Genomic DNA, 27,069 nt, shown 5'->3' on the forward strand with positions numbered 1-27,069 from the left:
TCATGAGGAAAGCAATAGAACCAGACATTGGAAATAGGCACTTGCTATGTGGTAAATCGAAGAAAAATGGCATACCTCCATATTCAATGATAATTCTGTGAAGGAATGAATTTGCCTCCAAAAATGTGTAAGCGTGAAATGGTGGAAATTGTTATAAGAGTGACAGAGCAATGGAATGGAGTAAAAAGGAAGTGCTGAAACAATGAAAGAGTGAAAATGAGGAAAACTGTTGTTTCACCTTATTTTGAATGCTGTAGTGGTATATATGGAACTTTTTGCTGGAATGATTTGGTTCAATAAGCTCACTTTCTTACAGTTTTGCTCACAGCTACTGTTTCCCTATTTGCATCATAGATTTCCAAATACATTTGTTAAACTCCTTTCATTTCATATTATCACAACAAACAGAACATACAATGTTCTTAATCATGCGAGTCCGTAGACAAGCGTTTTCCAAATGCATCAATGGCTTCAACGATTCTCTGTTGTCTTGCTGCGTCAAGCTGATTCTGGTGTCTTTCATCTACATTTCCGATTTCCTCAGATCTCTCTTCCTTTTCCTCTTCCTTTTCATCTGTTTCTTGTTCTTCCTCATCTCTTTTCGGAATTTCCTCCCATCTTTGAGTTACGCTATTCACCTCTATTTTCTTGTCCTGGAATCTTGCCAGAATTACTTGTTCTGTGATTGGCCGAGCTTTCTTCTCGCTTATTACATCAAAGAATGAATTGGCGTTCTTGAAGGCCAACTCACCGATTCCCAAAAGGACCGTGCTGATAACGAACAGAGAAGAACAGATAATGATAAAGACTTCCACGGCGATTCTCCATGCTGATAATTGAGACGTTGGTATTATTGAATCGGCATAGAAACCCAAGAAGAGCAGCAATTCCTCAATCAACAGGTAGTTTACATTGAAATACCAATGCTTGTGGGTCGTTGCTGATTGAGTAAGGTGTTCTCCAACTCCAGAGATCGATGAATCGACCGCAGATTCTGCCATTGGCTTCTTCAATTGTTTCTGCGTTATTCTGAATGGAGCGGTGAACAAGATGGCTACACACAGCATTGGAATGAACAGCAGAATGAAGATTGTCTGCAGATGGATTTCTTCGCGGAAAAGAATCAAGAAGAAGACAACGATGCTCTTTGGAATCATTGCGATGAAGAAGCAGATCGGTGATTGATTCTTGAACACTCTTCCCAGCAGTTCCATTCTATGCGATTTTCCTGGAAGAATCATGCTTTGAGCTCCCTTCGAAGAGCAAGCTGACTCCATGAAAGCCAAATCTCTCTTTGTCTGGCTGTACGAATAGAAGATCATTCCAACAGACAGGAGTAAAACTAGGGCAGACATGATCAGCACCCATGAATAATCTGCGTCCAGCCAACACATCGCTAGACCAGAGAAACTAACCCCTCGTGACTGCATGTAATACTTGTTGTTGCATGAAAGAGACTGCAGAGAATGGTACAGAATCGGGAACAATAAGACATACAAGAGACTGGTGAAGTGTGTCAAGAGTGTTCCTGATTCTCGATTCCAGGATTCCTTCTTTTCTGAGTGACTCAACAGGAAGCGAGTCGCTGTACCAAGAACGAAGCAACACAGCATTGTGAGCAGAGCAAGTATCCAAATAGTACTTTCACTGATCGATGGGAAATAACAGTCCAAATGGAACATGTCCATTTCCAATACAAACATGCTGCAGAAATCGATCAGAGGGGCTAATATGGATGAGAAATGATCTCTGAATACTGACAACAGTCCAATCAGCTGGAAGGCATCGATCAGCAGAGTAAACCAAACGAATCGAGTGGAATATCGGCAGACACTGGCAATATACAGCAACACGCACACGCCAATCCACCCAATCATGGGGAATGCTTTGCTAAATCCAGAGGGACATTGCGAGCAACTCCACTTCCCAAGGCGAGAATACCCTGCTGCACAGTCGTAACACTTGAATCCTTGATATCCTTGGGCGCAGAGATTTCCTCCAATACAAGCATCCGAATAGAAGCATTCCTCAACGATGGAATGGGAGCCATCTTCACCTTCAACCACCCATCCTCCTGGTAAGGCTTCTGGAATCGAAGAGTTGGCAGGACAATACGTGTTTTCGGGACAGACAACGCAGTACTCGCCAATCGCAGCGTATTGGTTTTCTTTGCACACCACAGTGAGCGTGTCGAAAGTTTTTGGAATGGAAATCTCCTCATAGGCAATTGCCAAGTTCATTTTCCATTCTCCTCTGGGAAGCTCTGGTAAATGGCACTCTATGTAGTGCATTGTATCCTTTGAGGCGAGAGAAACATGACATTGATCAACCACGATGGAACCAACTTTAATCTGAATTTGCAATCCAGAAACAGGAGGAAGATGGGAAACGTCCAGATACAAAGTGGATTCAACGGATTCCACCATGAGGGGTTGAATCGCGGTGACCTGAGGACTGGGGAATGTATAATTCACAGAGTTGCTAGATTGTCCCGCAACAACAACGTGAATATCGTGCGTGCCTCCCAGGAATAAGGGAGAAATACAAACGATCTGCGAATGGCTCTGCTGCAACACCACACAATCCTTGCCAGAGACAAACACTTCTGCCGAATGCGATCCAAAGTTCGCTCCATCCAGAATGAAGACTGGCTGTTCAAACATCAGCGAAGATTGCGTTTTCAGTACTAGCTGATCTTGATTCATGACTGAAGCTTGGTAAGCGTGGATAACAGGAGCAGAATAATTGAAATAGGAGTGTAGCGATGAATAGTTATAGCGACTGATATACACTGGAATATCGGTTCCTTGACCTTCTGGGGACTTGAACTCGATCGATGCATGAGAACAATGATGAATCGCATCAACAGGAATTAGACTACTTCCAAAGTGGATTTGAATGAAGTCCTTGTTTGCATTGCTACAGCCAAAATTCGATCCATAAATGGTGATGGTCTCTCCTCCATTCGTATTACCTTCTGAAGGAGAAATCGCGGCAATCACTGGAGACAAATAGGGAATTGAAACGATATTGGAGTGAAGCGAATCTGCAAGGATTTGAATAGCAGCGACTGCATCAAACGAAGGGATTAATCGACACTGAACGATCGTAGAATTCCTCGAAACAATTTGCAACATTTGGTCATTCATGCGGCACAGAGTCACATCGGCGTCAAGATTAACGCCATGAATCGTCAGAATTCCCTCTCCATCTGTAGGAACACCTTGCAGCTCCATTCCATTGAGATTGGTCACCTCAATCAATTCGATTTTGGGTGGAATGGTTGTGAGAATCACGGTGTTGCTCGTCTGGTCCGCAACGTTGATTTGAAGCGCAAGTCCAAGTGCATCAATGGCTTCAAGAGAGCATTGGATCCAAGTATGAGTGTGCGAATTTACAGAACAATTCAGAGAACCAAAACTGAATCCTGAAACCAAGACAAGGGGATTTAATCCAAAGTTGACACCTTCAATCTCAAGTATTTGCGTATCGAACTGTAATGAAGACGGAGATACGGTGGAGATATACGGCTCATAATAGCTCATGAAAATCTGGAGTAATACTTTCTGATTGCTAATGATTCTCACAGGAAGAAGTCTGCCTTCTCCAGGCGGTACAATGCAGCTCAAGAAAGTGGAGTTCAAACTGCTTCGCTGACACTGCAATTTTCCAATAGTCACTTGCAATGTAGAAGGGAAGTCTTCGCCTCGAATTGTGAGTTGCTCTCCTCCAGTGGTGTTGAAGAGTTGTGGATAAATGAGATAACCCTCAATATCTGTGGAAAAGCCTGATAAATCAAACTTCACAGAATTCGTGGCGAATTCAACGGTATTGCTCTGAACTGTATTTCTCTCCAAATAAACACTTCCATCACTGCAATGCGTTCTGCAGCTCACAAAATCATTGCTAACCCGATCGAGAGTGCAGTTGCTCGCCTCACCTTCTGACGACATAATATGTACCGAGACAACCGATTCCAGGAAACCAAAATTCTCACCAATAAGAGAGAGTTGATAGGTATCCAGATTGGAGATGGACTGAATCATCGTGGACTCAATCGTAGGGTTTTGAATGGGAAGACTGATGATATTCGTCGTTTCCACCAGATACTGACGATAGTAAACAATCACCTGGACATTGATGACGATGTATTGGATTGGGGGCGAAATGGCTTCAAGAGTGGTCGAATTCTGAATGGCGGCATCTACTGAAACTCCATTGAACATCATTTGGAAGGAGCATTCCGAACAGCCAACGAAGTCATTGGAGACGTGAATGAATACCAAATCTCCGCCCTTCAAGGCAATAGGCTTTCCTTCCAAATAGCTAATCTCCGTTTCGTCATAACTGAAAAGAGCTGTAGAAGACACGATTGCTTCTTGTCCGCCGATCCATACCTTCCAAATCAATTCTTGACCCACGCCAGCAGCAGTCAAGCATTCAATCATCGTATTCGAAACAACATGGCATTGTTGAGCAACGAACTCAGATCCAGTGAATCCATACGTCGCCTCGATAGTTGCATTTGCAAAGTTTGTGCCACGAAGCACCACAGCTTCATTTCCAGAAACTCTTCCACACCCTGTAGTTTTGCACTCCACGCTCGAAACAGTAGGAGTCACATAAGCCATCGTGAAAACATTTTCGGAGAGCAGTCCATTCACTTCAATATTCCACTGTATGCTCTTTCCGATGCCTGCAGTTGTGATACATTTCAGCTGTGTGTGATTCTGATGGATCCAACATTCGGGAAGATAGCTCTGACCCCACTCATTCACATACCACACACGAAGCAACGCATCCTCAGAACCAAAATTCGCACCAGTGATGGTTATCTCCAATCCCCCTTCTGGAGGCATTCCAACATGGAGCTTATCGACATCGATCACTGCCGGATAACCGTAGATTCCTGTTTGCTGAATGAAAGGCTGTGAACGATGGCTTTCCACCTCTACAACCCATCGATCTTGATATCCGCTGCCTGGAGAAGTGATACATCTCAGAAGAGTGTGAGGCAGAATCATATCACAAGGAGAGGTCACAAACGGCAAATCGGTGCTATTTCCATAAAGAAGGCGCGACACTCCATCATACGCTCCCAGATTCAATCCCGATACGTAGACGACCTGTCCTCCACTCGTCAAAGCATTGGCTGATCCAATTCCATACACATTTTGAATCACAGGGGGACTGTATGCAAGAGACGAAACAAAGGGAGCCGAGCTTTGATCTCCCACAGTAACGGAGAATACAAGCGATTCTCCCGATCCCTCCACACTTCTGCATCGGATGACTGAGTGTAGGACAACGAATTCACAGTGCGTTAATTTCGACTGGACTGAATCGGATCCCATGAGGACAATTAATGCAGTACTATTTGTCCCGAAGTTTGAACCATAGATCGTGATTTCGTCTCCTCCCAAACAATTGAGATTCGTTGAAGCAGACACATTACTGATGACGGGGACAGCAAACGAACCTTTCTCGAGCGTCGAACAAGATCCAAACAAGCACATTTTCCAGTGAATCGTTGATCCATAGCCATTATCCAGCAAGCAGCAAATCTCTTCTTCGGAGTTGTATTCACAAGAAGTCAAAGAGATCTCTGTAGAATCTACCAAGGTAGCAGAAGCAGAAAGGTGAGACGATCCAAGGGCTGGAGAATAAATCTCCGAGCTTCCCATGTTCTCTCCAACGAAACAAACCACTGCACCGGTTGTACTCATTCCATTGGAATTCTTGACGTCTGTTAAATGCAGATCTTCATAATGCAAGATGGATGTAGACATGGAGCAGATATGCTGAATCGATGAAGGAATGGATGATTTCCATGTTACTTGGATACTCGCATAGGACCCCATCGTTGCAGGCATCTCACAATCAACCAGATCCATTCCAATGACACTACAATTCGAAAGAGATCCAGTCTGAAGGACACCGCCCATTGCGTCAAAGACTGTGTAGATAGCATCAAAATCGGTCGTATAAGATTCCCCTGTAATAAGCTGCCCAGAGAATCCGAATGCCTGTCCTTTCGGAGACAAGTTTTGACCACTCATTATCAAGTGATTGCTGGAGAACGTTAGTAACTGAGGAGTAATCGAGGTGATCGCACAGTCATCAGCATCTTCCACAACCAATGTGACTAAAATCCATTCCAGAACGACTCCATTCGTCACAGTAACGTTAAGCTGATAGCTGGGTACACTCTCAAAGTCAAGAGTGGTATTCAAAACAAGATAACCAAACACAGAGTGAATGAATACTGGGCAATAAGGAGAACACATGGGAATGTGATAGAACAGCGTTGGATTCTCATCGGCTGTTTCAACTTCAAATGGCTCACCCACAACCGAACCAACGGGAGTAGCTTCTGAAATGCTTCTATTGGATTCACTTCCCTCTTTGAAAGAGAGAGAATACGAAGGAAGAGAAGCCTGGTCTTCTTGATGGAGCTTATCAACATCAATGGTAATATTGAACTGAGAAGACAAGGCTTCATCTGAGCTGTCCGCTACAATTCCAGTAAAGATAAAACGATGAGTCGTGACGGAGGGAGCAATCTCAGGATTATTGGGAATAGTAGCAGTGAGATCTCCTAGCAGCTGAACAAATCCAGAATCATTGATAGTGACATTTGGATTGGAAGAGAGGAGCGAAAAGTGAAGAGCAGATCCCTCTGGATCAGCAGCGATAATAGAAGGAGACAGACTCAATGGGTACGAAACTCCAGGATAGACGTGATAGAAGGCATCTATAACCATGGGAGGTTCGTTGACATCACTGATAAAGATGGCTATTTCTTTAATAGATGATACATTGAAGCATGCTTTATCCACTGCCAATACAAGAATACTGAAAGATGTCAAACTTTCGTAATCGAAATAATCTGGCTCTTTAACAATCAACAGATCTTCATCCACAGACACGATGTGGGAGTATTGAGAAGGAAGGATCATGAACTCAATTCCACCAAGCAACGTGGAATCACACATTGAAGTAGCTGTAAGTGTGCCGATGATCGTGTTTTCAGCGGGGTTTTCTTGAACTGTGAACGAATCAGAGTGTATTTCAGGAGGTCGAACATCCCTGACAATCGTGACATAAACGAGAGTGTAATCGGAAAGGCCTCCTTCATCCTCCACTTTGACATGAATAATGCAAGTAACGTTGTGATCGAGCGATATTCCAAACTGAGGAATCTGCGATGATCCAGTAATTAATTGTCCAGAAGCAGAATCGATACTGAATCCACTGGGACAGGATTGCTGCTCAATGGAGAAGGTATTCACAGAATTCAGATCCTCGTCCATAACAGGCAATGGATATCCGATTTCCGTATTCAAGGGAACAGGCGCCAAGAGAGTGAAATAGTAGGAAGAGGACGAGAAGAATGGAGGTTCATTCACATTCAACACCTCAACATGTATAAATCGTGTCGAATACGCTCCATGCATATCAGTAGCCACGATCTGAAGATCAAATGATTTGGGTTGAGTGGAGTTTTCGTAATCAAGTCCACTTTGCTTCACAACCAAGCATCCTGTATATGTTTGAATGCCAATCCATTCATTTGTATCATTCTCGGCACTCATCGAGTACACGATAGTATAATTCCAATCAGATACATCTGGATCAACAGCACGCAGACATGGATATAACACCGTATCTTCTTCACTATTCTCATAAACATACACAATGGTAGGTTCAGAATCGAAAGTAGGAGCTTCGTTCACGTCAATGACATCAATCATAAAGAAGGAATGAATCGAAAGCAGCTTGCCTTGTAAGTTCACTCCCTCAATAAGGATTGGAATCACATAGTGATTCATTACTTCATAGTCCACTTCACCGATGACTTGAACTGATGCCGTTTTGGAAGTGAGTGGTTGAATGGCAAAGTCGTTGGATGCGATGCTGAATTCCTTGATAAATGTGACATTCGTAAACATGTCGCTGTTTTCTATGGATAATGTGCAATTCTCCAGAGTTGCTGGGAAGTCAGAACACTCAGCAACATAGCAAGAAACAGGATGATAAATGGGGTTGATGGGTGTTGCAGGGATAACTTCAATGGAAATCAGAACACTGCTTGACAAATCATGGTGGTCCAGTGCATTCAGCTGGAACGAGAACGAATTCGTCAGAGTGTCATTGACCATCAATCCATATTGATTTCCCGTTACATGAATCAATGAAACCGGGAGAGGAGCCACAAAGTTGGAGAGGAATAATAGAACATCGTCATTCTCTGGGTCTGAAACTGTGATTGGATAAGCCAAAGTGGTGTTGATCGGCGTATCAGACACAATAGAAAGGGTAGTCGAAGGAACAGATATAACTGGAGGTTCATTCACATCCAGAACGATAATGCGGATAACATTACTAACGACGAGTCCACCTCCATCAATCAACTGAATGAGAAGATTGTATTCTTGTTCCTGTTCATAATCAAGCTCCGAAATAAGTGAAACTCTACACGTGGTGTTGTGCGTTTTGAAGAGGTCCAAATGACTTTGCTGGTAGCAATGAACAGTACCATTCACTCCTTGATCAGGATCATGATACGAAATGAATCCAATGATGCTTCCCACAGGAGTACTTTCAGAGACAAAGAATGCAGTTTCATACGATTGAGGAGGTTCGTTCACATCATCAACCAGTACAGTAAGTGTTTTCGAGTCTGAGAGTGGATTCTGACTAATATCATGCACAGTGATCTGAATGGTGTACATATTTCTTGTCTCATAATCCAAGTGCTGCTTCAAGAACAATTTGCCACTCAGTGGGTCAATGCCAAATACTTCATTCAACTCAATATCAAAGAATAATTGTTGCCCCACATCAGGATCAGATGCCCACAGTCCAGTTTCAATGGGCTTATACAACGGCATATCTTCTGCCACATGAATAATCGAAGGACCGTGGAGAGTTGGAGGATCATTTACATCGATGACATGGATAGTAATCGAACACTGAGTAGACAAGACCGGAATGCCATTATCCTCCACGTGGACATGGAGTGTAAAATGGGACTGATTCCAATAATTGAGAGGTTCGTTAATGATCACTTCTCCATATTGGTTTACAGTAAACTGTGAAACATCATCATCGATGAGAGAATAAGAAAGTGATTGCCTTCCGTGCTGAACTTCGATGTCGGTAACGTTGATCGTGGCAATGACAGATCCCACTGGCTCGTTTTCCATCACATTCACAACACTCCCCATTGAATCAAGGCAAACTGGAGATTCATTGATATCAATCACATTGATTATCAAAAGAGCGGAGGAAGATAACCCATATTCATCAATCGCAATAAGGGTAATATTGAACGACTCTGTTTCCTCATAATCGAGCTTCCTATTCAGAGAAATCTGTCCAGACCACTTATCAATCGAAATGACTGAACTATCTGCCGAATAGTAGATAATGTGGTTTTCTGGATCCGAGGCAGTGACATTGAGCATGAAAGTTCCTACAGGAGTGTTTTCCGGAAGCGAGAGTGAATAAGAGTCATTTTCAAACATCGGAGGTTCATTGACATCAATGACATGGATTGTAACATTGTCACAACTACTCTGAGCAACAGAATCAAAGACACAAAGCATCAAACGATACTCAGAGATAGACTCATAGTCAAGCATTTCTTCAACCGATAGTACAATATCGTCTGCCACAAAAGAGAAGGGGAAGGAATAGTTTTCCACTGTAGTATTTGTAATGTCTGTGACTGAGTATGATAGCTGATCATCATCTGTGGCGAAAATAGGAATTGAAATAAGTGAACCTTGAGGAATATCTTCTCTGACAAAGATGTCATTCTGAATCCAATGCAGTACTGGAGGATGATTCCTCTTCGTTACATCAATATGAATTAAGCAAGAATCATTCAAGCCTCCAGAATCCGTTACAGTGACAAAGAAATCATAATACGAATGATATTGATACTTCAGAGAACTCGAATTGGTCACATACATCAATCCCAGTGTGGGATGAATTCGGAATGGAAGATCATCAGAACTGTGAATTGGTCTTGCTGAGAACGTCAGAGTATCATTGAAATCAGGATCCGTAGCAATAAATTCTGGATAGAGGAAAGTATTATCTTCGCTCTCTTCCATAATACTACGATAAGCCAAGCATGAATCCTGTGAGAGTGCTGGAGGTTCGTTAACATTCGTAACAGAAATAGTGATATTTCCGGTAGCATGATTACCATAATAATCAGTAACAACGACTTGGAAGGCGTAGAAACTCGTAGACTCATAATCAAGTGGGAGAGAATGATAAAGCAATCCAGACTCTGAATCAATCATGAAGGGAGAAGCAGAGGATGACAGTTCATAGCGAAGAGGTGAAGCAAACGTCCCGATAGCAGTGAGAGCAGGTGATAGTGAGATATTAATAGGATGGTCCTCAGCAACAATATAAGATTGGTTCTTCACTTCAAACGAATTAGAATCATCTGTGTTGAACGAGATAATGACAAGAGTAGAATCAATCAGTCCTTCTGAATCTGTTGCAGTCACGGTGACATTATATGACATCCATGGATTTACCGCAAAAGAAATCAGTCGAATCTGTCCAATATTGTCAATGGAAAAGAGAGTGGAATTTGACAACGAATAACTCACAATGTTATTTTCAGGATCAACAGCAGTGACAGGAATGCCAATCGAATCGTACAGTTGAGGAGGATAACTTCCAATGCGATACAGAGTATTTTGTGGGAAATGTGGAGGTTCATTCACATCAAGCAAATGGATTGAAAGCATTATCTCATCAAATAACATGGAAGAATCGGTAACTCTGACTCGAATTGGCCACTGCTCTTTGACTTTATAATCGAAATACTGTAAATCCTTGAGATACACAGTTCCTTGATCATTGATATCATAAGGACAAGAAATGGTAGAATCAATACAGGACAAGGTAAATGCATGCGAATCATGAATATCAGGATCGGTGAAAAGAAGCTGATTACCGATTACAGTGTGAACACTGGCGGATTCATTGATGTAAGCGATTGTGGGAATAATGCCACCGCTCCAGTTCTGATTCTTGATAAACAAAGGTCTTTCAGGAACATCATGAATAACGAAAATGAGGTATGTTTCACAGTAAAGAGACATATTTGTAGCTAGAGATGCACGGATAGTGAAATTAAACCTATATTAAAAGGAAGAAAAAGTAGTCTACTGTTGATTCAATGTGGTTTCATAATCGATATCTTGGACAGTCTGAAGCACTCCAGACAATGGATGAATGGTGATGAAGGAAGTATTGAGCATCGTGTAAACGACTTGCTCGTGTGGTCTGCTTTGTGCCTGGTATGTGGAAATGACTGATCCTATTGGTATGTGTTCTTGAAGATGGAAGAGATCTGGGTAACAAATGGGTGCCTTGTCCACAGCCGACAAAACAACCGTGACATTCTCTTCAGAACAAAGCCTTGGAATTCCAGAGTGAAGTGAAGGAAAACAGCCTTGATAATAGAATAAGGATATGTCACACAACTGAACCAATAGTTGATATCGATTATACTGATATGCATCCAACGATGATGTTAGCATCAATTTTCCAGATTCAGATAGATTGAATGGCTGAATGATCGAGTGAGAGCAGGGTGTGAGTAACGTGAAGGTATGCTCTTGGAAGATATCCTAGAAATGAGAACTCAAGAAGATTGGAACTTCATCCGTGAAGCTGAGTTGTTCAGACCAAGTCTCAGGACTTGCATTCTCATCAATACGAACGGTGAGCGTAACTATAGTGGGAGGTTCATTAACGTGAAGTCAAGAAACAAAATGGCATTATTGATAATAAAGGATATATCCACCACAAACACAAATAACGGGACCATCGCCACAGGGACATGAGAATTGGCAAGATAAACAAGAACCAGACATTCATAGAGCGATTGATGCTCGTAATTAAGTGATTCATGAATAAAGAGAGAGCCATTCGCTCTTATAGACATAACGGAAGATTCTAGGAGTAGATCATTGATTATGACTATACCGTAATGGAAACTAACTGAGGTTAATCTAGAATCATTAACAACAAGGACATTATCGATGATAGTGTTCGGATCATTGTTTTCTTCAATTGTAACATTGGTATAATGAATAATCTCAATTGGAATACTGACAGGATCAACGATGTGAATGTAAATAGAACATCTACGATTGAAGAATATGAATGATTCTACGTATCATTCAATGCTGGTATGCCATCATCCTCCACCAACACCGTTAAAGTACAATCCGTAAACGACTTGGCAAATACATTATTATCTAGTAAAACAATCTCTCCGGTAGTATCATTCACAGCAAAGAAAGCAGAATAAACGGAATCATCTAAGTAATATCAATGGAGAAAGAATACTGAGAATGGAAAAATGCAAAGATTGGTTATAATCAACATCATATGCAACAACATAGCCCAATGATGAGTACTTGGGTGAGTATAAAGGTAACTCAAAAGCAGAATCCAGGGCAACGGGAGGAATATTATAATCATTAAAATAGACAGAAACCGAACAGGTGAATGATGATACTTGATCCACAGCAGTGATGTTGAATTTGAATGGAGAGAACTGATTCAACAACTATAGAATAGTAAAAAATACTCACATTACATACCTGGCGAATAGCATTATCTTGTAAAGTGAACGAAACCTGATGAGTAATGTTCGAATACTGTACTAAGCTAGAAGACACATAGGTTTCGTATGGTAAATTGACAGATCTAATAAACAAATTCGAAATAACAGATTGATAGTCGACGATATCATTCACAATAAACACATCCATAGTATGACTAGCACAGAGTATATCACCTAACTCATTCTCAAACAGTACACGGTTGTACAATCTACGATCACAATAACACCCATTACAAAATACATTCCATCGATACAAATTTCCCAAACAGTCGGAGTGTACAAATCAAATCTATTAGATACTGGTACGTCAAACGGGTAACTGCACAAACCATCAGGCACATCGATTGGTGATTCACTTCCTTCAGGACAATATTTATCTACACTTCCACAATCATTTGCAGTTGCATTTGTAGATCCAGCTAAACAATAATATCCAGCTTCACATAATCCTGAACATTCACTTGTAGTCAATCCTTCAATTGATCCATAAGTACCAGCGGGACATTCATTCTTCACTCCGTTCGAGCAATAACTGCCAATTGGACAAATCGTTTGTTCAGATCGATTTGATTCATTGGATGATTCAGGTCCAGAATAATATCCTTCACTCACATCAATTGGTGATCCACTTCCTTCAGGACAATATTTATCTACACTTCCACAATCATTTGCAGTTGAATTTGTAGATCCAGGTGGACAATAATATCCAGCTTCACATAATCCTGAACATTGCTCATTGCTCAATCCTTCACTTGATCCATAAGTACCAGCGGGACATTCATTCTTCACTCCGTTCGAGCAATAACTGCCAATTGGACAAATCGTTTGTTCAGATCGATTTGCTTCATTCTCAGATTCAGGTCCAGAATAATATCCTTCACTCACATCAATCGGTGATCCACTTCCTTCAGGACAATATTTATCTACACTTCCACAATCATTTGCAGTTGCATTTGTAGATCCAGCTAAACAATAGTATCCAGCTTCACATAATCCTGAACATTGTTCATTGCTCAATCCTTCAATTGATCCATAAGTACCAGCAGGACATTCATTCTTCACTCCATTCACACAATAACTGCCAATTGGACAAATCGTTTGTTCAGATCGATTTGATTCATTCTCAGATTCAGGTCCAGAATAATATCCTTCACTCACATCAATCGGTGATCCACTTCCTTCAGGACAATATTTATCTACACTTCCACAATCATTTGCAGTTGCATTTGTAGATCCAGCTAAACAATAGTATCCAGCTTCACATAATCCTGAACATTGTTCATTGCTCAATCCTTCAATCGATCCATAAGTACCAGCAGGACATTCATTCTTCACTCCGTTCGAGCAATAACTGCCAATTGGACAAATCGTTTGTTCAGATCGATTTGATTCATTGGATGATTCAGGTCCAGAATAATATCCTTCACTCACATCAATTGGTGATCCACTTCCTTCAGGACAATATTTATCTACACTTCCACAATCATTTGCAGTTGCATTTGTAGATCCAGGTGGACAATAGTATCCAGCTTCACATAATCCTGAACATTGTTCATTGCTCAATCCTTCAATCGATCCATAAGTACCAGCAGGACATTCATTCTTCACTCCATTCACACAATAACTGCCAATTGGACAAATCGTTTGTTCAGATCGATTTGCTTCATTCTCAGATTCAGGTCCAGAATAATATCCTTCACTCACATCGATTGGTGATCCACTTCCTTCAGGACAGTATTTATCTACACTTCCACAATCATTTGCAGTTGCATTTGTAGATCCAGCTAAACAATAGTATCCAGCTTCACATAATCCTGAACATTGTTCATTGCTCAATCCTTCAATTGATCCATAAGTACCAGCAGGACATTCATTCTTCACTCCATTCACACAATAACTGCCAATTGGACAAATCGTTTGTTCAGATCGATTTGATTCATTGGATGATTCAGGTCCAGAATAATATCCTTCACTCACATCAATCGGTGATCCACTTCCTTCAGGACAATATTTATCTACACTTCCACAATCATTTGCAGTTGCATTTGTAGATCCAGCTAAACAATAATATCCAGCTTCACATAATCCTGAACATTGCTCATTGCTCAATCCTTCAATTGATCCATAAGTACCAGCGGGACATTCATTCTTCACTCCGTTCGAGCAATAACTGCCAATTGGACAAATCGTTTGTTCAGATCGATTTGATTCATTGGATGATTCAGGTCCAGAATAATATCCTTCACTCACATCAATTGGTGATCCACTTCCTTCAGGACAATATTTATCTACACTTCCACAATCATTTGCAGTTGAATTTGTAGATCCAGCTAAACAATAATATCCAGCTTCACATAATCCTGAACATTGCTCATTGCTCAATCCTTCACTTGATCCATAAGTACCAGCGGGACATTCATTCTTCACTCCGTTCGAGCAATAACTGCCAATTGGACAAATCGTTTGTTCAGATCGATTTGATTCATTCTCAGTTTCAGGTCCAGAATAGTATCCTTCACTCACATCAATTGGTGATCCACTTCCTTCAGGACAATATTTATCTACACTTCCACAATCATTTGCAGTTGAATTTGTAGATCCAGCTAAACAATAATATCCAGCTTCACATAATCCTGAACATTCACTTGTAGTCAATCCTTCAATTGATCCATAAGTACCAGCGGGACATTCATTCTTCACTCCGTTCGAGCAATAACTGCCAATTGGACAAATCGTTTGTTCAGATCGATTTGATTCATTGGATGATTCAGGTCCAGAATAGTATCCTTCACTCACATCGATCGGTGATCCACTTCCTTCAGGACAATATTTATCTACACTTCCACAATCATTTGCAGTTGAATTTGTAGATCCAGCTAAACAATAATATCCAGCTTCACATAATCCTGAACATTGCTCATTGCTCAATCCTTCAATTGATCCATAAGTACCAGCAGGACATTCATTCTTTACTCCATTCACACAATAACTGCCAATTGGACAAATCGTTTGTTCAGATCGATTTGATTCATTCTCAGTTTCAGGTCCAGAATAGTATCCTTCACTCACATCAATTGGTGATCCACTTCCTTCAGGACAATATTTATCTACACTTCCACAATCATTTGCAGTTGCATTTGTAGATCCAGCTAAACAATAATATCCAGCTTCACATAATCCTGAACATTCACTTGTAGTCAATCCTTCAATTGATCCATAAGTACCAGCAGGACATTCATTCTTTACTCCATTCACACAATAACTGCCAATTGGACAAATCGTTTGTTCAGATCGATTTGATTCATTCTCAGATTCAGGTCCAGAATAGTATCCTTCACTCACATCAATTGGTGATCCACTTCCTTCAGGACAATATTTATCTACACTTCCACAATCATTTGCAGTTGCATTTGTAGATCCAGCTAAACAATAATATCCAGCTTCACATAATCCTGAACATTGTTCATTGCTCAATCCTTCAATCGATCCATAAGTACCAGCAGGACATTCATTCTTCACTCCATTCACACAATAACTGCCAATTGGACAAATCGTTTGTTCAGATCGATTTGCTTCATTCTCAGATTCAGGTCCAGAATAATATCCTTCACTCACATCAATCGGTGATCCACTTCCTTCAGGACAATATTTATCTACACTTCCACAATCATTTGCAGTTGCATTTGTAGATCCAGCTAAACAATAGTATCCAGCTTCACATAATCCTGAACATTGTTCATTGCTCAATCCTTCAATCGATCCATAAGTACCAGCAGGACATTCATTCTTCACTCCGTTCACACAATAACTGCCAATTGGACAAATCGTTTGTTCAGATCGATTTGCTTCATTCTCAGATTCAGGTCCAGAATAATATCCTTCACTCACATCAATCGGTGATCCACTTCCTTCAGGACAGTATTTATCTACACTTCCACAATCATTTGCAGTTGCATTTGTAGATCCAGCTAAACAATAGTATCCAGCTTCACATAATCCTGAACATTCACTTGTAGTCAATCCTTCAATCGATCCATAAGTACCAGCAGGACATTCATTCTTTACTCCATTCACACAATAACTGCCAATTGGACAAATCGTTTGTTCAGATCGATTTGATTCATTGGATGATTCAGGTCCAGAATAATATCCTTCACTCACATCGATTGGTGATCCACTTCCTTCAGGACAGTATTTATCTACACTTCCACAATCATTTGCAGTTGCATTTGTAGATCCAGCTAAACAATAGTATCCAGCTTCACATAATCCTGAACATTCACTTGTAGTCAATCCTTCAATTGATCCATAAGTACCAGCAGGACATTCATTCTTCACTCCATTCACACAATAACTGCCAATTGGACAAATCGTTTGTTCAGATCGATTTGATTCATTCTCAGATTCAGGTCCAGAATAATATCCTTCACTCACATCGATTGGTGATCCACTTCCTTCAGGACAATACTTATTTACACTTCCACAATCATTTGCAGTTGCATTTGTAGATCCAGCTAAACAATAGTATCCAGCTTCACATAATCCTGAACATTGTTCATTGCTCAATCCTTCAATCGATCCATAAGTACCAGCAGGACATTCATTCTTCACTCCGTTCACACAATAACTGCCAATTGGACAAATCGTTTGTTCAGATCGATTTGATTCATTGGATGATTCAGGTCCAGAATAATATCCTTCACTCACATCGATTGGTGATCCACTTCCTTCAGGACAGTATTTATCTACACTTCCACAATCATTTGCAGTTGCATTTGTAGATCCAGGTGGACAATAATATCCAGCTTCACATAATCCTGAACATTCACTTGTAGTCAATCCTTCAATCGATCCATAAGTACCAGCAGGACATTCATTCTTCACTCCATTCACACAATAACTGCCAATTGGACAAATCGTTTGTTCAGATCGATTTGATTCATTCTCAGATTCAGGTCCAGAATAATATCCTTCACTCACATCAATTGGTGATCCACTTCCTTCAGGACAATATTTATCTACACTTCCACAATCATTTGCAGTTGCATTTGTAGATCCAGGTGGACAATAGTATCCAGCTTCACATAATCCTGAACATTGTTCATTGCTCAATCCTTCAATCGATCCATAAGTACCAGCAGGACATTCATTCTTCACTCCATTCACACAATAACTGCCAATTGGACAAATCGTTTGTTCAGATCGATTTGCTTCATTCTCAGATTCAGGTCCAGAATAATATCCTTCACTCACATCAATCGGTGATCCACTTCCTTCAGGACAGTATTTATCTACACTTCCACAATCATTTGCAGTTGCATTTGTAGATCCAGCTAAACAATAGTATCCAGCTTCACATAATCCTGAACATTGACTGGTGGTCAATCCTTCAGTTGATCCATAAGTACCAGCAGGACATTCATTCTTCACTCCATTCACACAATAACTGCCAATTGGACAAATCGTTTGTTCAGATCGATTTGATTCATTGGATGATTCAGGTCCAGAATAATATCCTTCACTCACATCAATCGGTGATCCACTTCCTTCAGGACAATATTTATCTACACTTCCACAATCATTTGCAGTTGCATTTGTAGATCCAGGTGGACAATAGTATCCAGCTTCACATAATCCTGAACATTGTTCAGTGCTCAATCCTTCAATCGATCCATAAGTACCAGCAGGACATTCATTCTTCACTCCATTCACACAATAACTGCCAATTGGACAAATCGTTTGTTCAGATCGATTTGCTTCATTGGATGATTCAGGTCCAGAATAGTATCCTTCACTCACATCAATTGGTGATCCACTTCCTTCAGGACAATATTTATCTACACTTCCACAATCATTTGCAGTTGAATTTGTAGATCCAGCTAAACAATAATATCCAGCTTCACATAATCCTGAACATTGCTCATTGCTCAATCCTTCAATTGATCCATAAGTACCAGCAGGACATTCATTCTTCACTCCGTTCGAGCAATAACTGCCAATTGGACAAATCGTTTGTTCAGATCGATTTGCTTCATTGGATGATTCAGGTCCAGAATAATATCCTTCACTCACATCGATCGGTGATCCACTTCCTTCAGGACAATATTTATCTACACTTCCACAATCATTTGCAGTTGAATTTGTAGATCCAGCTAAACAATAATATCCAGCTTCACATAATCCTGAACATTGCTCATTGCTCAATCCTTCAATTGATCCATAAGTACCAGCAGGACATTCATTCTTCACTCCATTCACACAATAACTGCCAATTGGACAAATCGTTTGTTCAGATCGATTTGATTCATTCTCAGTTTCAGGTCCAGAATAATATCCTTCACTCACATCAATTGGTGATCCACTTCCTTCAGGACAATATTTATCTACACTTCCACAATCATTTGCAGTTGCATTTGTAGATCCAGCTAAACAATAATATCCAGCTTCACATAATCCTGAACATTGTTCATTGCTCAATCCTTCAATTGATCCATAAGTACCAGCGGGACATTCATTCTTCACTCCGTTCGAGCAATAACTGCCAATTGGACAAATCGTTTGTTCAGATCGATTTGATTCATTCTCAGTTTCAGGTCCAGAATAGTATCCTTCACTCACATCAATTGGTGATCCACTTCCTTCAGGACAATATTTATCTACACTTCCACAATCATTTGCAGTTGAATTTGTAGATCCAGCTAAACAATAATATCCAGCTTCACATAATCCTGAACATTGCTCATTGCTCAATCCTTCAATCGATCCATAAGTACCAGCAGGACATTCATTCTTCACTCCGTTCGAGCAATAACTGCCAATTGGACAAATCGTTTGTTCAGATCGATTTGATTCATTGGATGATTCAGGTCCAGAATAATATCCTTCACTCACATCAATTGGTGATCCACTTCCTTCAGGACAATATTTATCTACACTTCCACAATCATTTGCAGTTGCATTTGTAGATCCAGCTAAACAATAATATCCAGCTTCACATAATCCTGAATATTGCTCATTGCTCAATCCTTCACTTGATCCATAAGTACCAGCGGGACATTCATTCTTCACTCCGTTCGAGCAATAACTGCCAATTGGACAAATCGTTTGTTCAGATCGATTTGATTCATTGGATGATTCAGGTCCAGAATAGTATCCTTCACTCACATCAATTGGTGATCCACTTCCTTCAGGACAATATTTATCTACACTTCCACAATCATTTGCAGTTGAATTTGTAGATCCAGCTAAACAATAATATCCAGCTTCACATAATCCTGAACATTCACTTGTAGTCAATCCTTCAATTGATCCATAAGTACCAGCGGGACATTCATTCTTCACTCCGTTCGAGCAATAACTGCCAATTGGACAAATCGTTTGTTCAGATCGATTTGATTCATTGGATGATTCAGGTCCAGAATAATATCCTTCACTCACATCAATTGGTGATCCACTTCCTTCAGGACAATATTTATCTACACTTCCACAATCATTTGCAGTTGCATTTGTAGATCCAGCTAAACAATAATATCCAGCTTCACATAATCCTGAACATTGCTCATTGCTCAATCCTTCACTTGATCCATAAGTACCAGCGGGACATTCATTCTTCACTCCGTTCGAGCAATAACTGCCAATTGGACAAATCGTTTGTTCAGATCGATTTGATTCATTCTCAGTTTCAGGTCCAGAATAGTATCCTTCACTCACATCAATTGGTGATCCACTTCCTTCAGGACAATATTTATCTACACTTCCACAATCATTTGCAGTTGCATTTGTAGATCCAGCTAAACAATAATATCCAGCTTCACATAATCCTGAACATTCACTTGTGATCAATCCTTCACTTGATCCATAAGTACCAGCGGGACATTCATTCTTCACTCCGTTCGAGCAATAACTGCCAATTGGACAAATTGTTTGTTCAGATCGATTTGCTTCATTGGATGATTCAGGTCCAGAATAATATCCTTCACTCACATCGATCGGTGATCCACTTCCTTCAGGACAATACTTATCTACACTTCCACAATCATTTGCAGTTGAATTTGTAGATCCAGGTGGACAATAATATCCAGCTTCACATAATCCTGAACATTGCTCATTGCTCAATCCTTCAATCGATCCATAAGTACCAGCAGGACATTCATTCTTTACTCCGTTCACACAATAACTGCCAATTGGACAAATCGTTTGTTCAGATCGATTTGATTCATTCTCAGTTTCAGGTCCAGAATAATATCCTTCACTCACATCGATCGGTGATCCACTTCCTTCAGGACAATATTTATCTACACTTCCACAATCATTTGCAGTTGAATTTGTAGATCCAGGTGGACAATAATATCCAGCTTCACATAATCCTGAACATTGCTCATTGCTCAATCCTTCAATTGATCCATAAGTACCAGCAGGACATTCATTCTTTACTCCGTTCGAGCAATAACTGCCAATTGGACAAATCGTTTGTTCAGATCGATTTGATTCATTCTCAGTTTCAGGTCCAGAATAGTATCCTTCACTCACATCAATTGGTGATCCACTTCCTTCAGGACAATATTTATCTACACTTCCACAATCATTTGCAGTTGAATTTGTAGATCCAGCTAAACAATAATATCCAGCTTCACATAATCCTGAACATTGCTCATTGCTCAATCCTTCAATTGATCCATAAGTACCAGCAGGACATTCATTCTTTACTCCATTCACACAATAACTGCCAATTGGACAAATCGTTTGTTCAGATCGATTTGCTTCATTGGATGATTCAGGTCCAGAATAGTATCCTTCACTCACATCAATTGGTGATCCACTTCCTTCAGGACAATATTTATCTACACTTCCACAATCATTTGCAGTTGAATTTGTAGATCCAGCTAAACAATAATATCCAGCTTCACATAATCCTGAACATTGCTCATTGCTCAATCCTTCAATTGATCCATAAGTACCAGCAGGACATTCATTCTTCACTCCGTTCGAGCAATAACTGCCAATTGGACAAATCGTTTGTTCAGATCGATTTGATTCATTCTCAGTTTCAGGTCCAGAATAGTATCCTTCACTCACATCAATTGGTGATCCACTTCCTTCAGGACAATATTTATCTACACTTCCACAATCATTTGCAGTTGAATTTGTAGATCCAGCTAAACAATAATATCCAGCTTCACATAATCCTGAACATTCACTTGTAGTCAATCCTTCAATTGATCCATAAGTACCAGCAGGACATTCATTCTTCACTCCGTTCGAGCAATAACTGCCAATTGGACAAATCGTTTGTTCAGATCGATTTGCTTCATTGGATGATTCAGGTCCAGAATAATATCCTTCACTCACATCGATCGGTGATCCACTTCCTTCAGGACAATATTTATCTACACTTCCACAATCATTTGCAGTTGAATTTGTAGATCCAGCTAAACAATAATATCCAGCTTCACATAATCCTGAACATTGCTCATTGCTCAATCCTTCAATTGATCCATAAGTACCAGCAGGACATTCATTCTTTACTCCGTTCACACAATAACTGCCAATTGGACAAATCGTTTGTTCAGATCGATTTGATTCATTCTCAGTTTCAGGTCCAGAATAATATCCTTCACTCACATCAATTGGTGATCCACTTCCTTCAGGACAATATTTATCTACACTTCCACAATCATTTGCAGTTGCATTTGTAGATCCAGCTAAACAATAATATCCAGCTTCACATAATCCTGAACATTGCTCAGTGCTCAATCCTTCAATTGATCCATAAGTACCAGCAGGACATTCATTCTTCACTCCGTTCGAGCAATAACTGCCAATTGGACAAATCGTTTGTTCAGATCGATTTGATTCATTCTCAGTTTCAGGTCCAGAATAATATCCTTCACTCACATCGATCGGTGATCCACTTCCTTCAGGACAATATTTATCTACACTTCCACAATCATTTGCAGTTGAATTTGTAGATCCAGCTAAACAATAATATCCAGCTTCACATAATCCTGAACATTGCTCATTGCTCAATCCTTCAATTGATCCATAAGTACCAGCAGGACATTCATTCTTCACTCCGTTCGAGCAATAACTGCCAATTGGACAAATCGTTTGTTCAGATCGATTTGATTCATTCTCAGTTTCAGGTCCAGAATAATATCCTTCACTCACATCAATTGGTGATCCACTTCCTTCAGGACAATATTTATCTACACTTCCACAATCATTTGCAGTTGAATTTGTAGATCCAGCTAAACAATAATATCCAGCTTCACATAATCCTGAACATTGCTCATTGCTCAATCCTTCAATTGATCCATAAGTACCAGCAGGACATTCATTCTTCACTCCGTTCGAGCAATAACTGCCAATTGGACAAATCGTTTGTTCAGATCGATTTGCTTCATTGGATGATTCAGGTCCAGAATAATATCCTTCACTCACATCGATCGGTGATCCACTTCCTTCAGGACAATATTTATCTACACTTCCACAATCATTTGCAGTTGAATTTGTAGATCCAGCTAAACAATAATATCCAGCTTCACATAATCCTGAACATTGCTCATTGCTCAATCCTTCAATTGATCCATAAGTACCAGCAGGACATTCATTCTTTACTCCATTCACACAATAACTGCCAATTGGACAAATCGTTTGTTCAGATCGATTTGCTTCATTGGATGATTCAGGTCCAGAATAATATCCTTCACTCACATCAATCGGTGATCCACTTCCTTCAGGACAATATTTATCTACACTTCCACAATCATTCGCTGTTGCATTTATAGATCCAGGTGGACAATAATATCCAGCTTCACATAATCCTGAACATTGCTCATTGCTCAATCCTTCAATTGATCCATAAGTACCAGCGGGACATTTATGTTTAATGCCTAATGTACAGTAGTGTCCTGGTGGACAAATGACTTGTGCTATTTTAGGGAAGGAGTCTTCGGGTATGGTGTAGTATCCAATAGCAGCCTATTATCAAAATGTATACATTATTGCTGCTTACTATGTTTGCGTCAATACTGCCTTCTGAACAATAGTTCATGGCCACACTGGGACATAGTATTTTTTCATCATACAACATTCCTATATTTTGATTACCTTTTTTTTACTTACCACACTTTGGACAGTAGTATCCTTCTGGACATGGACCTGCGCATTCCGCTGTTGTGTATTGTTCTCCTTCTATACCATAGTATCCTTAGACTTATTATCAAGTTATACATATTACCTCTTTTACATTCTCCTGCACACATTTTGGATGTGATAGTATTGCCTACAGTTGCCATCGTATACATGCCATCTTGTGTGAATCCAAACACTCTTGATGAACACTGCTTTTTTACACCATAGTTACAGAAATGATCTATACACTTATGGTTCTATACCTATTTTACTGGCAGGGCAAGGCTGGTAGTTACCATCTTCATCCACATAGAGATCAAATACGAACTAGGATGTTATTAATGCCACTTGCTTACCTCAAACAAAGGATCTCCTTCGTCTACGCTTATGTCTTCATACTTATTTACCTCATCATTATCACACACATAGTAACTCTCTTGACAAAGCACAATATTTAACAATAATATAATACCTAGTGTTTCAAGGCGCATTTCAGAATATATTTGCTCAGATATTTGTGTAATCTAACACGTGGTGACTTGCAAGGTATTTGTGAATCTTAATTTGGATTTATTTTCTACCTTTTCTGAATATTATCTGAGTGATCCATGGTAATAATCGTGTTGCACACTGTATTTATAAGCGATATGTCATTTTGATCATTGATGTTGTATTTTTTGTATATGAATATATATTTTTGTGACAATATGAAGAGTATATCATAATTTTTAATGTATCGGCAGAAGTGGACGTGCATTTGTATATTTAATGTGTCTCGGAATAATAAGTGGCTAATATTGTTGTATAGTCCTTACTTATTAGAAATGGATAGTGTGAAAATACATTAGACCATGTAAGCTAAATGCTTTGTATGTTTTACGGAACGCAAGGTTTTTATGTTGGATTTGACCATTCCTCTCACTGGGGATAATTTGCAGTTAATGTATCACTGTCAGTTTTATTATGGGTATTATGTCTGTTTTCATGTCTATATTGTGTATATGGCAGATCTACCGGAAATTACGGCAGTTGTGTTGATCCCTCATTTTTCTTCGATATGCGTGCTGCTGTCACAGATCCTATATCGTAATTCACCGTACTTATTAAAACACCGATTTGTGGTCATTTTGATTTCCTTCATATTTAGCAGATTTTTGTGTATTGCTTTAAATCTACGAGTCCTTGTATATTATCCTGATAACCTTACTAATCTCATTAACTCTTCATGTGGCAAGTATCTCTATTTTTGTTTGCATTCACTAATATTGTGTATTGCTGTTGTGTTGATTCTAACAAATTTTTGTTTGGTTGTGTAGTTTGCTTTTCATAATTTGAGCCAATTACTGTACGTTTCCCCCAAGGTGGAAACTTTGCCTTCTGTTTTGTAACTCCTCTGTTACTACTCTTTATCTCATTGAAATTGGAAAACTTTGTATCATTTCTCCTGTTTATTACCAATTTTCTTTATAAGGTATGTTTGATTTGTTATATGATATTCTGTTTGAATGTTGTTTGACATTTCCTAGTAATCGGGTTTTACATATCAAATGTTAATTGTTTCTGACGATTCTACGACTTCTCCTAATTTTTCTTCTTCTTCTTTATCACACGAGCCTGATTCAGTGTCATCCTTGGGAAGCAAGAGTTGCAAACTCTGTCGAAAGCAGTTGCCAAACGAGCACTTTCACAACCCTAAGAACACAAAATTGTTTTCTGTTTGCGACATTTGCAGAAAAAAGAAGCGTGATAAGTATTGGCGTAGGTATCGTTGCTTGTGCGTTATTTCTAGGGAATAAGGAACTCCTCCAACAAACTGTCATGGATACTAGAATGACTTCAAGAAGTCGTCGAGTCCGTCTGCGAAAAGATTCCACAGCATCTTCTGATGCCAAATCAAGGGGGCGTACCACAGCCTTAACCGATTCTTCTGATACGCTTTCTTCGCAGTCCCAATTTTCGGAGACTGTTTCTGTACCACCACCACAAAAGGATGTAAACTACCTTAACTCCTTTCCCCGCTCTCCGGGTCGATTAATCATTGTACCTCCAGAGGTTTACACATTCATTCGCATTTACTACAACAATCCAGATTATCTTCGCGCTTGCTTAGGGGATGAATATTGGGCTGCATTGTGTACACCCAACGCACTGGCTGCAGTGGATGGAAAGAACGTTTTTTGATGAGAATTGTTCTATTTTGTGTTGGATCTGTTGGTGTTTGTTTTAGACAGTTTCTCTACCCGTGGTGTCATTTTGGATGCGATTCTAGGCTATGCGCAACCTGAGAGATTGACAAAGGAATGAAGGTGTTGAAAATAGCACCACGACCGTTCCATATGTAAAAGGTGATTTCATTTCAACTAGTTAATACCCATTCTAGGCCAGTGTAGTAGTTGCCCCTCTCTCTCATTGTTATAACATGTGTAGTTTGTATATCACATTTTGAAGCTATTCCACCATGAACATTATTTGTTTGACCGCTGGATTGTGATCTTTACACTCTTCTTATTTAGAATAGAATCCTTTGGCTTTTCCTTTATATTGCGCACTGTAGACTCATGCCCTCGTAATTATCTATGGAATTGTCGATTTATGTTAATTTGGAGTTATATTAGTTATTCGTCTGTTTTGCCTTGTATACTATTATTTGGCAGGTTCTCCTTACCAAATATCTCACGATCCCTCGTTTTCTTTTTTAACGTATTTTGTGTTTTCTGGTGTTGGATGGATAGCATTTTACCTGCAATCTTTGTTGCATACTCACAATAACAAAACGCCATAGTTAGATTCGATCTCACCCTCGTTACACAAGTACATTATTGGCCAATGCTTTTTTCTTGTTTCTAAATGGATGAAACAACGAGAAAGAGACGGAACGCAGGATGCGAATAGGATTACGTCGATAATAGCTACCAACCGTGTTGTTGGTGGAGAAATGCACAAATATCGTTTAACTTTCCCAAATCTATCTATTACCTGTTCTTTGCAGTAATTCAGGTTTGTCGACACTGATCCATATTCAGTTCCGATCTGATAATCTCAAGGATCCACTAGTTGTCTACTTTCCTTCACTTATTTTCATTCCCATCCTCAATACGATGGATGAGCCATCACAAATCTTCGACCTCTTGATTGTGTAAGTGTGTTTTCCAAAAGGAGAACGACGTGCCCTTTCGTTTTCATTCACTAATACCTTTTTTATATGGGTGATTAAAGAAATCGCTTACCACTGGTTCTTTTTTTATAAAAATTGGAGGCCTGTAGCT

General features: G+C 39.8%; 4 protein-coding genes; 1 reads left to right on the forward strand and 3 right to left on the reverse strand.

Moving 5' to 3' along the window:
* Positions 1 to 411: 411 nt before the first annotated feature.
* On the reverse strand, positions 412 to 11,135 carry GSBLH_T00000723001 (uncharacterized protein; the record flags this gene model as incomplete). XM_013038970.1 has 1 exon in its annotated part: positions 412 to 11,135. One exon carries the CDS (start codon positions 11,133 to 11,135, stop codon positions 423 to 425), a length of 10,713 nt encoding a protein of 3,570 aa, XP_012894424.1. The 3' UTR covers positions 412 to 422.
* Positions 11,136 to 11,770: 635 nt separating this feature from the next.
* Positions 11,771 to 12,818, reverse strand: GSBLH_T00006108001 (uncharacterized protein; the record flags this gene model as incomplete). The annotated part of the gene is made up of 5 exons (XM_013038971.1): positions 11,771 to 11,994; positions 12,025 to 12,185; positions 12,215 to 12,362; positions 12,391 to 12,613; positions 12,648 to 12,818. 5 exons carry the CDS (start codon positions 12,816 to 12,818, stop codon positions 11,771 to 11,773), a joined length of 927 nt encoding a protein of 308 aa, XP_012894425.1.
* Positions 12,819 to 12,844: 26 nt separating this feature from the next.
* On the reverse strand, positions 12,845 to 23,762 carry GSBLH_T00000724001 (uncharacterized protein; the record flags this gene model as incomplete). Its single annotated transcript, XM_013038972.1, has 20 exons — positions 12,845 to 13,519; positions 13,556 to 14,910; positions 14,938 to 15,157; positions 15,194 to 15,703; positions 15,740 to 16,249; positions 16,286 to 16,515; positions 16,555 to 16,941; positions 16,987 to 18,699; positions 18,739 to 19,252; positions 19,289 to 19,398; positions 19,444 to 19,824; positions 19,852 to 20,217; positions 20,263 to 20,344; positions 20,381 to 21,163; positions 21,200 to 21,709; positions 21,746 to 22,528; positions 22,565 to 22,801; positions 22,838 to 23,340; positions 23,380 to 23,650; positions 23,685 to 23,762. The coding sequence occupies 20 exons, from the start codon at positions 23,760 to 23,762 to the stop codon at positions 12,845 to 12,847; spliced, it is 10,218 nt and encodes a 3,405-aa protein (XP_012894426.1).
* A 1,465-nt stretch (positions 23,763 to 25,227) lies between these two features.
* On the forward strand, positions 25,228 to 26,014 carry GSBLH_T00000725001 (uncharacterized protein). XM_013038973.1 has 2 exons: positions 25,228 to 25,561; positions 25,593 to 26,014. The coding sequence occupies exons 1-2, from the start codon at positions 25,351 to 25,353 to the stop codon at positions 25,982 to 25,984; spliced, it is 603 nt and encodes a 200-aa protein (XP_012894427.1). The 5' UTR covers positions 25,228 to 25,350; the 3' UTR covers positions 25,985 to 26,014.
* Positions 26,015 to 27,069: the final 1,055 nt, after the last annotated feature.

The sequence above is a fragment of the Blastocystis hominis genome (genome assembly GCF_000151665.1).
Source record: "Blastocystis hominis, Singapore isolate B (sub-type 7) whole genome shotgun sequence assembly, scaffold_1".
NCBI lineage: Eukaryota > Bigyra > Opalinata > Blastocystidae > Blastocystis > Blastocystis hominis.